Source organism: Sinocyclocheilus grahami, unplaced genomic scaffold, assembly GCF_001515645.1.
Source record: "Sinocyclocheilus grahami isolate Dianchi unplaced genomic scaffold, SAMN03320097.WGS_v1.1 scaffold178.1, whole genome shotgun sequence".
Taxonomy (NCBI): Eukaryota; Metazoa; Chordata; class Actinopteri; order Cypriniformes; family Cyprinidae; genus Sinocyclocheilus; species Sinocyclocheilus grahami.
In genome coordinates this window covers 837,933-852,052 of record NW_015505357.1, presented here as the reverse complement: position 1 = coordinate 852,052, position 14,120 = coordinate 837,933, and the positions used below count along the sequence as shown (strand labels likewise).

General features: G+C 36.3%; 2 protein-coding genes across 3 annotated transcripts; one reads left to right on the top strand and one right to left on the bottom strand.

The window, feature by feature from the left end:
- The first annotated feature begins 628 nt into the window (after positions 1–628).
- Positions 629–8,885, top strand: gdap1l1 (ganglioside induced differentiation associated protein 1-like 1). The gene is made up of 6 exons (XM_016283980.1): positions 629–990; positions 4,959–5,151; positions 5,842–6,015; positions 6,604–6,698; positions 6,870–6,984; positions 7,911–8,885. Exons 1-6 carry the CDS (start codon positions 811–813, stop codon positions 8,252–8,254), a joined length of 1,101 nt encoding a protein of 366 aa, XP_016139466.1. The 5' UTR covers positions 629–810; the 3' UTR covers positions 8,255–8,885.
- Positions 8,886–11,762: 2,877 nt separating this feature from the next.
- Positions 11,763–13,975, bottom strand: LOC107594050 (molybdate-anion transporter). 2 transcript variants are annotated; one of them, XM_016283977.1, is made up of 3 exons: positions 13,817–13,975; positions 13,565–13,660; positions 11,763–13,463 (listed from the first exon to the last, which is right to left on the bottom strand). In XM_016283977.1, exon 3 carries the CDS (start codon positions 13,376–13,378, stop codon positions 11,933–11,935), a length of 1,446 nt encoding a protein of 481 aa, XP_016139463.1. In that variant the 5' UTR covers positions 13,379–13,463; positions 13,565–13,660; positions 13,817–13,975; the 3' UTR covers positions 11,763–11,932. The 2 variants fall into 2 exon arrangements, with proteins under 2 accessions (XP_016139463.1, XP_016139464.1); XM_016283978.1 differs by having other exon boundaries at positions 13,565–13,657.
- Positions 13,976–14,120: the final 145 nt, after the last annotated feature.

The window sequence follows — 14,120 nt, the reverse complement described above, 5'->3', positions numbered from 1 at the left end:
TATATTTATATATATATATATATATATATATATATATATATATATATATATATATATATATTTAAATGTCTAGATGGTGAGATTATATTGTAATAAACTTGTGAGTGTGTTAAATACATTAAAAAGCTATTCGTACAGACAATTACTTGAATACACCTCTTCTGTGAGGGGCACGTTTACATTTTTTTATATTATTTGTATAATACAAAAATGTGTGCAGATAACCGTCCAGAGATATGTATTATTTATTTATTTATTTATTTATTTAAGTGTTGATATTTTGTTAGCCAAATTGGTGTGGTGTTGTCATGTGACAAAAAAAAAAGATATCACAAAGAGGACTTCTATAGACCCTCGTGACAGTGTCATGAACTTTTATTTATTTATTTATTTAAAAAAAATATTTATCCTGTATTCAAAGGATAAGGAGAAGGTTTTACTAGTTTTTACTTTATGCTTAGACATTTTGGAGCCAATAAATCAACACTCTTTTTAGAAAATGCTAAAATGCTAAATGTAAATATGTTTTTTTTTCCTCTTCAAAAATGTATAAAACCAAAATGATAACAAATATGACAATTATGCATTTTTTAAACAGTTCTCCTTTCCATCTTCTCTGGAATTCGTATTTTGCACGAACCCTATAGATTTATCGTGGAGTAACAGAGAGTAAAGCAGCGTCGATGATGCCCCTGTTCGTGGTGCTGAAATCCCCCCGCGCTCTCCCTCCCTCCCTCCACCCATCCCTCTCTATCCCTCCCTCTCTCCCTCTCTCTCTGCTCCTCTCTCACACGCACAAAATCCTCTGTCATGGCGTCTTCCAACAATGTTACTCCCACCAACTGTAGCTGGTGGCCCATATCAGCTATGGATGAAGATGGCAAAATCACAGACGGAGAGGAGAGTCACGAGCCCACGATAGAACACAAGCCATTCTCCAAAGACAGGCTCGTTCTGTACCACTGGACTCAGTCCTTCAGCTCTCAAAAGGTAAGAAAACACAGTATGAAAATGGTGGGAGAATCTATGCAGTGGGACAAATAATGTCAGTCAGATAATATTGCGCTTTCTCTGGGTGGATGCGTGTTTTATTGGCCTTACCTGTCTGTTCTGTTGCGTCCTTTATGAAGACATTACGAAACCTCAGCAGAAGATGGAACATTTTGACTTGACTAGCTTCAAGTCCACTGCAGCTCAACATCATCGACCAGTTACATGCATAGTGCCTATCAGATGGATTTGGGAGAAAAATAAATAGCAGATGTAACTGTTTATAACGGGGTTAAGGCTGTCGTTGTAGAGTTGTGTGTTGCTTTGCTCTGGAGGATGATGGCACTCTAAATTATTCATTAAAATGAGGTAGCTTTGTGAAAAACAAACGGTGATTTCGTATTCTGCTGTCAGTTGCTTCGTGCACATCTTTAGCCAGTGTCATTTTACGAAAAGATGCCTTTCGTGTCTCTCATGAATGTGTAAACCATGACTTTAACAATTAAAACTGACTCTCGACTTTTGCTGTGTATTATTATAGGCGTTTTAAAAAAAAATTGTACGTTTAATTATTTTTCCAACTTCTCCCTGCTGTATTAGCAAATGTGCATAATTAGATTAAAAAACATATATACTATATGTACTATAATAATAATGTTATATATTATAAATGTTTCAAAATGATATATACACTGAAATTCATTTAATGATTATTAAACAGATACAGTGTTGACAAAAACACAAGTGATGATTCTTTTATTAAATACAATTTTCTTTATTTTATGTATGTGTGTGTGTGTGTGTGCATTTTAATATAATATGTATGACAAACATTTCACACATTTACACAAACACACACTATTATATATATAGAGAGAGAGAGAGAGAGAGAGAGAGAGAGAGAGGCATATATATTAAAATGTGCATACTTATATTCATATATACTTATGCATATATTTGAATGCATTCAAAACTTACATTAACACAGAAATTGATTTGAATGTTTATTAAATAGATATAGTGTTGACGAAAACCACTGGTGATGATTCTTTTATTTTACATTTTTCTAATTGAATACAATTTTCTTTATGACAGATTACTGAATATATGCAGTTTAATATAATATTTATGACAAATAAATACAACATTTCAAACATTTCCACAAGCACACTATATATATATATATATATATATATATATATATATATACATACACACACATACATACAGTATATTATAATATTATGCGTTAAACTGTCTTTCTGTTTTGTCTAAGCTGTCTTGCATTCTTATATTATGCATTAAACGGTCTTTCTAGAAAACACCTTGTAGTGTCATGACCTTGAGCGCAAGGCTAGTAATGGCTAAATGGCTAAATATGACTGTCAACCCTTTTTTTAAAGGTGTTGCAATATTCCAATGTATAGTAAAATGTTAAATGTAGTGTGAGATGCACTACATAATGCACTTTATTAAAACTAAGACATTCTTTGTCTGATAAAATGTTTATTGTAATATGAAACTTCTTATAAAAATCACTGATTCACAATGAAAAAGGCCTCATTATTTGGTGGAATGTCCCACCAGGCCTCAGCCTCATGTTTGTTGTGCAAGAGACGCTTCTCTCTACAGTCAGTCTGCTGCTGGTGTTTACATGATTTGAATGAATGTCACGTGTTACCTAAGCTAAACCTGACTCCTCACTACAATATTAAATTGACCAAAACATTGGTAAGGCTCAGATTCATTTTGCTGATTACAGTAGTTACAGACTTGCATGGAAAGCTGAGCAAAAAATCAATGACCTGCCAAAATTCATCTCGTATTTACTTACCAGCAGACTGAGAAATACAGTTAAACATTGCAAAGCTCGACATTATCGAGTGTGTTTTCTTTCGAAGGCTCCTGAGAAATTCGTTTTTGACGGATTTTTATAGAAATATTAATTGGAGAACATTTACTAGGAATGAGCATCAAAACAATCATGTCATCTCAGAAAATAGATTGGTGCTGACCTTTCAATATCCTTGTCTTGTGCCTTTGTTTTGGTCATGATTTGAATGAATGTCACGTGTTACCTAAGCTAAACCTGACTCCTCACTACAATATTAAATTGACCAAAACATTGGTAAGGCTCAGATTCATTTTGCTGATTACAGTAGTTACAGACTTGCATGGAAAGCTGAGCAAAAAATCAATGACCTGCCAAAATTAATCTCGTATTTACTTACCAGCAGACTGAGAAATACAGTTAAACATTGCAAAGCTCGACATTATCGAGTGTGTTTTCCTTCGAAGGCTCCTGAGAAATTCGTTTTTGACGGATTTTTATAGAAATATTAATTGGAGAACATTTACTAGGAATGAGCATCAAAACAATCATGTCATCTCAGAAAATAGATTGGTGCTGACCTTTCAATATCCTTGTCTTGTGCCTTTGTTTTGGTTATGAATTGTATTTAATCAATGCATTATCTGGATGAAGCTGTAATGCTGGCTGAGTCCTCTTCTGTTGATTATTATGTGTCTGGTCGAATCCAGACATCACACTGTTGTTGTAAAGTGCCTTATCAAATATGTCTATTGGCTTTGCAACACCTCAGCACAGTCAAAGCTGAACACAGCCTGACATTCATTAAGCTTTGCTCAAGCTGCTGGCTGATGCTCTTGTCACTCATCAGTCAGAGCCTTGTTTTATCTTGATCGATCAATCTGGATTTGTAGTATCAGGCAGGATTGTATCTTTAATGCTACTTGTAACCAAAACTGAAAGAAAACTAGCTACATTCCTCTTGTCCATCAAGACTTAAAGCAAACAGATATTCTTTTTAAGTGACTATTTGAAACACAATGTGTTGTTTAGCTGAATGCCAAAGTGTCAGAGCTCAGCATACAAAATCTCCTATGTTTTTATGTTGTATTTATAGTTACTACGTATATTATGTATAGTTGCTATAGTTACTGCAGTAGACCTTGAATAGTGATTATGTATACAAACAGGCATTTTAAGAGAAATAATATTGAGATATTGAGAAGAAAAAAAAAACGAATGACCCATTGGTTATTACTGCTTAGAGCAGGGTTCCTCAAATCTTGCCCTGGAGGGCCAATGCGCAGTAGAGATTAGCTCAAACCCTGATCAAACTTACTTAACTGTGATTTTCTAATGATCCTGAAGACATTGATTAGCATGCTCAGGTGTGTTTGATTAGGGTTAGAGCTAAACTCTGCAGGAAAGTAGATCTCGGGGGCCACATTTGAGGATCCCTGGCTTAGTGCCATAGGATGAATAAGAAGAAAATTGGACCTATAAGCAATAAAATGGTTTATTTAATCAAATTTCTAACAGCTGGCCAGCCAGACATTTAATTAAAACTAGAATGCTTTCAAAACTCACATTAAACTCACACTGAAATTAATTTTAATGATTAATAAATAGATACAGTATAGAGTAGAACATCTATTTACTTGTTTGTGATGTACGTACATTTTTCTAGTTGAATACTATATATGTTATTGAAAACTGAAAGCCGAACTGCTAAATTAAATATTCCCTAGTACCTATTTTATATTTTATTTTAATGACATTTTCTTTTCAAGTCCAAAATAGTGTTATTTTAGTATAATTCATTTATACGATTTGAGTTTTAATTAGGTTTTAGTAATTTTGCTGTTTGTTTTTGTCATTTTAGTAGTTTTTTATGTATATGTCTATATAGTTTTTATTATTTTTCATTTCAATTTTAGTTAATTTAGTACATCAAGTTAAGCTAAATTAAAGTCAGAAAAAAAGCTGAAATAAAGTTTTTTATATGTTAATGTTATTTCAGTTAAAAATTATTATTATTATACATTTTTTTATGGTTTTAGTTTTAGTTAACTATAATAACCCTTGCCCAAAATCCTAAAGCTCTCAGAGTCTTGAGGTAGTATGATGACATGATGATGTTGTGTGTGTTTTGTGGCAGGTGCGTCTGGTGATCAATGAGAAAGGGTTGCTGTGTGAAGAACGGGATGTCAGTCTGCCTCTCACTGAGCACAAGGAGCCTTGGTTTATGAGGCTCAACCTAGGGGAGGAAGTGCCGATTTTCATCCACGGAGACACGATCGTCAGCGACTACAACCAAATCATTGATTATATAGAGACCAACTTTATTGGAGGTATGCCTACAGAAAGATACGTTGCTTGTTACTGTACCAGCTGGTATGCATTATAATTTTTTCATTAAAAAATTATATATATATATATATATATATATACTGTATGTGTGTTACAAATGCTAAATCACACTCAGTGTATATTTTCTCTCACAGGCTGCATGGCTAGGTGTCATTTTGAATGTCTTCACAGTTTGAGTGTGGGAGTGTTTTCACCGAAGCTCGTCTCTGATCCAAGATCACTCACTCATTTAAGTGAAAAGAGCTGAATGAAAGAGATCGAAGCAGACACTTCTGAACTATATTTTACATTTGAGTGTCCAAACACAACTGTATCAGTAATATATTAATGTATCTGATGCATCAATTTGATTTTGAGCACTGACTATTCTTTCATGTAAGTTTTTTAGATTTAGATTTTGATACTTATCATTGCATTGCATTGCAAATAAAGCCTAATTCATTCAGATAACTCTGAATGCATAAAATGCATTACATGTGTTTAAAAGTTTTGATTATATTGTTAATTTAGAGGCCTTAGAAATTTGAAATGTTGCTTGCAACAAAAAAAAAAAAAAAGTTTTTGTTTTTGTGTGAAAATAAGAAGCCAAGCAGGTTAATTATATGACCAGATCAGAAGAGTCGTGGCTATATTTTGTATATTAAAAATCTTTTTGTGTGTGTTTCTTTCAGACACAGTAGCCCAGCTGATTCCAGATGAAGGAACTCCCATGTATGCAAGGGTACAGCAGTACCGAGAGCTGCTGGATGGGCTGCCCATGGATGCTTACACACATGGATGCATCCTGCACCCAGAACTCACAACCGACTCCATGATCCCAAAGTACGCCACTGCTGAAATACGTAGTAAGTGATGCTGCGTTTCAGTGCACCATTAATTCCTACTAATGCACAGAAAGCAAAGCATCTGACTTGCAAATCCTGCTTAGTCTGGGAATCGTTTTATTTCTCAGATTTCACGTTTTGAAGCAAATTGCTGTCTCAAATGTTGACTGGCATGGCATCCTCTCACTAAAATGCTCTAATGCTGGCCTATTTATACAGAGTTCATCGATATTGGATCTACAGTACATTGCAAATAAAGCCAAAGAGTTGATCCAGCCAATGGGTTGCAGCGAAATAAATTATGTCACGAAAACCCGGCATAATTGCAAATAAATCTCTTTTATAGTTCATAACTTGGAGGGAGTTCCTATGATAGGTGTTGTTTATCACAGTCACTGCTGTGATTTTATGCATGAAGTCTTATTCAATTCCTTAATTGGTTGTCAGGAACATTAAAAATTTGCAGAAAATAGGGCCAGTTCACAATGTGCTGGCCGACAATGTTAACTATGAATAACTCATTGTGAAGGAAACACAAAATCTTCTCAGTTTTGGGGGTCTGTGAAAGCTCTTTTACTGAACTACACCATTTGGTCTGATTTCTCTCAGGACATTTGGCCAATGCGGCATCTGAACTGATGAAGTTGGACCACGAGGAACCTCAGCTGTCAGAGCCATACCTCTCCAAGCAGAAAAAGCTCATGGTAAGTCAGCAGTTTCACTGCATACATGATGTGTAGCACATTTTGGATGGATACTTTTTAGTATATATTTTGTCCTGGCTGAAATATGAAATCAAACTGCAATCATAACTTAGCATGAAAATGGAATAATAGATTGCCCTTGTCTTGAATACTTAAAACTATATTTTGTAGGCAAAGATCTTGGACCATGACAATGTGAACTACCTGAAAAAAATTCTTGGTGAGTTGGCAATGGTGCTAGACCAAGTAGAGGCAGAGTTGGAAAAAAGAAAACTGGAATATCAAGGTATGTTTTCTGTTCACGTAACATTTAACAATTAAAATAAAAATATGAAAATAAAATATTAATAAAATAACCCTAATAAAATAAACGTATATTATTTTATTTTATTAAAACAAAACATTAATTAAAAAAAAGAAATATATAGCCTAATAAAATAAATATCCTTATATAATAAGCATATGTAATTTTATTTTACAAAAAATAAAATAATATAAATAATCAATTAAGTAAAAATATAATAACCTTATTTAATAACCTTATTTTATATTGTTTTATTAAAATACACTAAGGTAAAATAAAATATATTAAAATAAGGTTGTTGTATTTTGTTGCATTTTATTATTAAAATGACCTTGTTTAAATACCTTTTCTTTTTGAAACATGATCTTTGATTAAATATTGAATTATTTTTTATAGGTGCATTTTGTCATATAATTCTTGTAAATCATAAGAATTCACATTTGTTAATCTGCATGTATGTATTTATTTTTTACATTATAAATATTAGCTTTGAGTGTTATTTTAGTATTTTTGAGATACTGTTATCATTTTTAACAATACATTGTGAATTAAGGTTTATTTTTTATATTTTTTATATTTTCTGTTTTCATTTTAATTTTAGGTAAAGTTTTAGTAATTTTGCTGTATTTGTGTCATTTTATAAGTTTTCATTTATTTTTTAATTGTCTTCGGTTTTTAATTTTAATTCAATTTTAGCTATTTTAGATTTTAGTAAATTGCTAAACTAAGCGAAAATGAGAATTGTTGCTTTGGCAACTAGCTGAAATAAATTTTTTTATTTTATTTTCAGTTAAAGTTGATTTTATGTCATGTAACGAACGTTTATTTAATGGTTTTAGTTAACTGTAATAACCCTGCTTTGTGAACTGTTGTTTTTGATCTTACAAGTCATCTTCATTTCTACACAGGTCAAAAGTGTGAATTATGGCTTTGTGGACCTACTTTTACACTAGCTGATATTTGTCTTGGAGCCACATTGCACAGGCTCAAGTTCTTGGGACTCTCAAGGAAATACTGGGAGGATGGGAGCCGGCCGAACCTGCAGTCGTTTTTTGAGCGGGTGCAGAAGCGCTACGCTTTCCGCAAGGTGTTGGGGGACATCCACACGACCCTGCTCTCTGCAGTTCTACCCAATGCATTCCGAATGGTAAAAAAGAAGCCGCCGTCCTTCTTTGGCGCCTCCTTCTTAATGGGCTCTCTCGGGGGGATGGGCTATTTTGCCTATTGGTTTTTAAAAAAGAAATACATGTAGTGAATGTGCTCTTGTTTGTGTCTGTGTAGCTGTGTGACGTTCGAACTTTTTCAGTAACACTGTTTTACGAGAGCAGGAAAAACAAGACAATATACAGAGATTAACACTGAATAATTAAATAAATATATAATGAGAACATTCCAAGACTAGGAATTCTTCTTAACAGCACCTTCTCTGGTAATGAATGCCTTCATGACTTTTTATTTAATTTTTATGATTTACTGGTTTATTTTATTCATATTATGCTTTCATACAGCATAATTATGTTGTGTTGTTCTGTCCACATTATAAACACTACACAATCTGCCATTTAGGACACCTGTAGGTTGATTTGGTTATATGGTACAGCACAGCGGCCAAGTATATTATAAACATAAAGCCCAAAATCATGTTTAATTAATCTACCCTACATTCTTAAGCATTCATATTTTGTATGGGTTTCCAAACACTTTGCACTTCTGCAAAATGATCAGCATTTAGTCATTCACTTTTTAGCGCAGATCACAGCTGAAACACTATTCATCAGCAGAATGCAACACATCGCTGTTAGCATGACAATTTTCTGGTCTGAAACGGTTTGCTTCTGCATTTGGTGAGAGGAATCAGTGCCAGCAAACATTTTAAAGGGGTCATATGATGCGATTTCAATTATCCCTTTCTCTTGTTACAGTGTTACAAGCTCTTGGTGCATAAAGAAGATCTGTAAAGTTTCACAGACTAAAGTCTCAAATCCAAAGAGATATTCTTTATAAAAGTTAAGACTTGTCCATGCCCTTCTAAAACACCTCATTTAAACACGCCCCCACATGTCTACGTCACTGTGTGGGAAGATTTGCATAACACCGCCCAAATGTTCACGCAAAGAAAGACGGCGTAACTTTTATTCTCGCTGTAGTGTTGTTGCCACCGCTGCCATGTCGTGGAGACGCTGTGTGTTTCATCGTGAAAGCGAAACTACTTTCTTTGGCCTTCCAAAAGAGGGCGATATCCGTTTCGTCATGCCTAGAGCTGATCCGTGCTGGTCGCTGAGGAACTGTGGATCTTCGCGCTGTGGATCGCCGGATCGGCTTTCACCGTGGATGAAGCGGAGTCCAACTCGGGGTCGTCACGCCGGCCGCTCCTTTGTCGAATCCGCCGGCCGCGCCGTTCTCAAGCCTGCCGGCCGTTCCTCACTCAAGCCCGCCGGCCTCCGCTCACTCAAGCCACTGTGTGTTTTGTTGTGAAAGCGAAACTACTTTGTATTGCCTTCCAAAAGAGGACACAACTATAAATTAGTGGTTAAGTTGTATTTTCAACACTGTTCCAGAACAGTTCAACCCAGATATTCAGATCCTGAACCTGCAGAGTAGTCTACAATGCTTCTGTGCTCAAAAGTCGTTTCTATAAAGTGGGGCAGTTCCAACTTTGCAAGGACAGTCTGACGCTTCTGACTCGTTAAGTACGTTTTTTATATTTAAAGAATTTGCCACTGATGATTCAAACGTGAGTTTGAGCAGTGTAGAGTAGCGCTTGTTGTTTGTCCGATCACAAATGCAGACATGGTTTTATGTTTACGCGTCGCGATACGCAATGCAACGCGTAAAAACACAATATAAGTCATTATAATCAGTAATTATGTAATGCAAAAAATGCCTCGTTTGTAATGGGTTTTATTGGTTTTGTCTCGTCATGCCAGGACACACGGAAACACAGTAGGGTAAAGGGCGTAACATTTCCGTCACACGCTTGAGGTATTCAGCCAATCACAACGCACTGGATAGCTGGCCAATCAGAGCACACCTCGCTTTTCAGACCGATGAGCAGTATGTGTTTTTATAACCTTAAACCGCATAAACACATTTCATTACACCAAATACACAAAATAATGTTCTTTTTAGCAACATCATATGACCCCTTGAAATTCTTCAATTTTAAGAATATTACACTTTGCCAAGAATGCAAAAACCGAAAACACTGAAGAGAACAGAATGTTCCTCATAAGACTGCCAATTCGAGCATTTTCTTTCCTATTTAATTGTTTTGTTTTTTTTATCACTAGCAAAGTTGTCAAAAGTATACTGAGTCACATGATGAGTAAAGTTCTCGAAATGGAGGTGGTATAGAAATGTGAATGTCAAGTTCCAGTTCTGAGCATTAAAGATAATGCAATATTTAATATGAAAGCAAACACACCCAGAAATGTGACTTATAATAAAAATCAACAAACGTTTATATAACAAAAGACAATGATAGGTTTTTCCAGTAATGTTCACTTATACATTTAAACTCAGCTTGACTTAGAAAAAACTGTGAAAGACCATTAAATGTTTGCCACAAGAACACAAAGAAAAACACAAGAAATGACATACATTATGAGAGTTCTATACCACCTCACACACAAGCCATATACAACTGTGAAGATGCATTAATACTGCATAAATACATAATATGATTTAATTGTATGTACTGCTGTTAGTCATTTTCAATACTATAACTACAACAAATGTACAGTACAATGTCTGAGATTAATTTCTCATCACCTCAAAAATCTAGAATGTTTGTTGTAAATCCAGATAAGTGGCGATCCCTACTCTAAAACGGAATGACTGGAAGTTAAATTAATACATGAGAAATATATTGATGTCTGTGGTCATTAGACTTCACAATAGATTTTTTTATTTTTATTTTTATATCTTTAAAATATGCATTTATTTACAGTGCTTTCTAAGATGTTTGTTCATGAGCCTTAATTTGTTCAGTTGCCATCGATTTCAATAAATGAAAATGCTTACCTTAACTTCTTTGTATGGTCTGTGTGCAGCTCAAGCTATAGATAATAGTCTGTTTTTTAAATATTTTTTAATACAGTGCATGCTGAGCATTTCTAGGGCTTTTCGCACTGTGCTTAAACCCAGTTCATCGTCATTCTAAACCACACTGTTGCTGTGTTCTGGTCATTTTAACCCAGAAAGGATATTATTTTTCTCCAAAAATGCTAGTTAATGTTATCACATTGGGCAAAAACTTACTGACTTTGCTCACACCAAAAATTTAAACATCTTTGTACTTTTAAAAAAGTTTTTTCATTGTTACATTATTGGTAAAAAACCTGGTAAAAAAAAATGACCTGGCTACAAAATATTGCTTGTATATCTTTCATTATGTAATGACCAAATGTTGGATTACATTTTTTTATCAACTTGTTTTCTTTCAATTAGCACATGATTTGATTTTTTTTTTTTTAAGAACTGATTGATCGTAGACCTCACTGATCTGGGCTTATGCACCTCAGTTTTTATTTAAGTGGACAGTGCCAAAATTATCTACAAAATATTTTAGTTTTTTTACTTAAAAAGAATAAGCTCAGATCAATGAGTCTTATGATCAATCAGTTCTAAAAGGAAATACAAAATATTTTCTAATTAAAAGAAAACAAGTCGACAAAAAGATTAAATCCAACATTACATTCCTATTAAGCATAAAATCAAACATCTGTTCTTGCTTTTTTTGTAAAATATGTAAGAACATCTGCAGATTTTAAGGAGTTTATTGGTTCTATTAACATAGCAGAGGAAAATGAAACCATGTACTTCTGATATAACCCATAATACAACTGTTTAACTAAGACAATCTTAATAAAGAAAAAAAACAAAGCATATAAAACCATAGTCCATAATCCAGTGTCCGTCTTTCTACATCTCAGATTTCTCCCTCCAATTTAGTCCCCTCTAGTCTCAGGTCGGCATCGTTCCTGCCCACTGTGAAAAGGCTGACCACAGCAAGCAGAGCGGCCAGCATCATCCCCGCACATCCTGCAAACATGTGTCTGGTGCCACTGCCAGCCTCCCCCGCACCGGCCCCAGACACCTCCCCGTGAAGAGCCAGCAGCCCCAGACAAGCCAGGAGGTGAAGAGGCAAACGAAACCACGCCAGCACGGCGGCTCTGCGCTCCATGGGAACCACTCGGCCTTGGAGAAAACTCACCGCTGGGAAATAAAGCCCACAGGCTAGTTCTAGCAGAAGAAAGGCGAGCAGAGATTCCCTCGGTCGGGGCTGGCCAGGCACAGTGGAGAACGTCAGCATGAAGAAGGAGAAGAAAGCTAGCAGAACTGCTAAGCAAAGCAGGTGACCAGGTTGGAGTCGATACGGAGCCGACGTGGCCAGCCGGAAAAGCGTGGAACCAGCCATGCTGGCCGCCATCAGACAGGAAAACACGATTCCTAATGGCGGGCCGTGTGGGTCCAGTACAGGAGTCCAAAGAAAGACAAAAATATAGAGGACGCTTTCGAAAAGCGCCTGAACGCCACCTAAAAGCATAACACGGCGGTCCGACAGCAAGCAGCGGAGTCCATCCAGACAGCTTCGCCAAAAACGGGCCCATGTTGACATTTGCATTTTGGGGGCATTTAGAGGGTTGAGAAGAGGGCCATTTTTGTCTCCACTGGCGCCTTTTTGCCTATCCTCCTGACCCCATTCGGACAGCACAAACCAGGCGCATGCGGCAAGGCTGGGGATCGCCAAGAGAAACGGAGCGACCGGTCCCAACCCAAGCCATTCGGCAAACAAGTTCGCCAACAGCCCAGCACCGACCGCCAGTCCGTGATTCCAATCTGCGACTTTACCAAAGGTAACAGGAATCCATTCTTTGGGAAAGTCATGGACGTCAACGTGACCATGCACATACCAGGCCTCAAACACAGTGGTTAGCAAAGAGGTGGACAGGCCTCCTAAAACACGTCCGAGTATGAGCATGAAATATTTTTGTGACAGCTTGGTAATGCAGCAGACAGAATAAGCCAGGCAGAAGAGGAGACACGTCTGTCTCCGTCCCAGAAACTGCGGTAGCCAGCTGGCCACTGGGGCAAATAGCACGCAAGAAGCAAGGCCACATACGTACAGAATGGCGATCTGAGACTCCAGGAAGTTGTAATGTCGGTAGAGTTTATAAAGGTAAGGTCCCTGCAGCCAGTCTGCCCAGAGGGCCAGGAGATACGCCTTCAGAAAGAGCTTCTGGAACCGTCTGAATGCCGGATTGGCGACGGCTGTCTGTGTGGCCTGGGATGAGTTGAGACGGCGGGCTGTGATCTCTAAAGTCACGCAGAGTCCCGCCAAGACTACAAATGCAAGGTATGCTGTCACAAACATGATGGACTAAAGGTGACCGAAGAAGTCTCAAATCCTAAATCAGCATCCTCATACAGCTCTTGGTCCAGTGAAACTCATGGTTCATCTGCAAGAAGGGAATAAATATTAATTATGAAAAATAGTGTAATGGGAACTACATATCAACTAAATGTTAAGAAGAATTTTTTTACCAAAAAAATGGCTTACCAAAAGTGACATTCTTCATTATGTAACATTCAAAAAAGATCAACTGCTGGATAAGCCCAATGGAGAAATCATCCTGACAGACTGAGAGCTTGACTTCTGAAATAAGCCACACAGTCATTATTAATTCATGGCAACAGGCCAATAACACTAAATTATGCTTTAAAAGCACTAATGCTATTTTTGAAATTCAACTTGACTTGTTGACTAACATTTAACATTAACTGTTGGGTTAAGCGCTTTAAATGCACCTACCTTACTCTTAACATTCTCCTTAAGAGTTTGAAAAGTCTCCACTGATTTTGGGACATAAATGACCTTTTCTATGCCATGGTCTCAGAAGATTTTAAAGCATAAATGCTTTCAATATTCGCCTATCTTCTCTACAACATCCGTGTGTGTTTCCGGGTTACTCAAACATAATGACGCAAAGCATACGAAGGACGCCTGCGCTTAGCTTATGAATATTAATTACGTATTCCTGCGTTTACAGAGTACCGCTCTCTGATTGGTCACTAAGCAGGCTGACAATATAAATATTAATTAGGGTATGTACCAG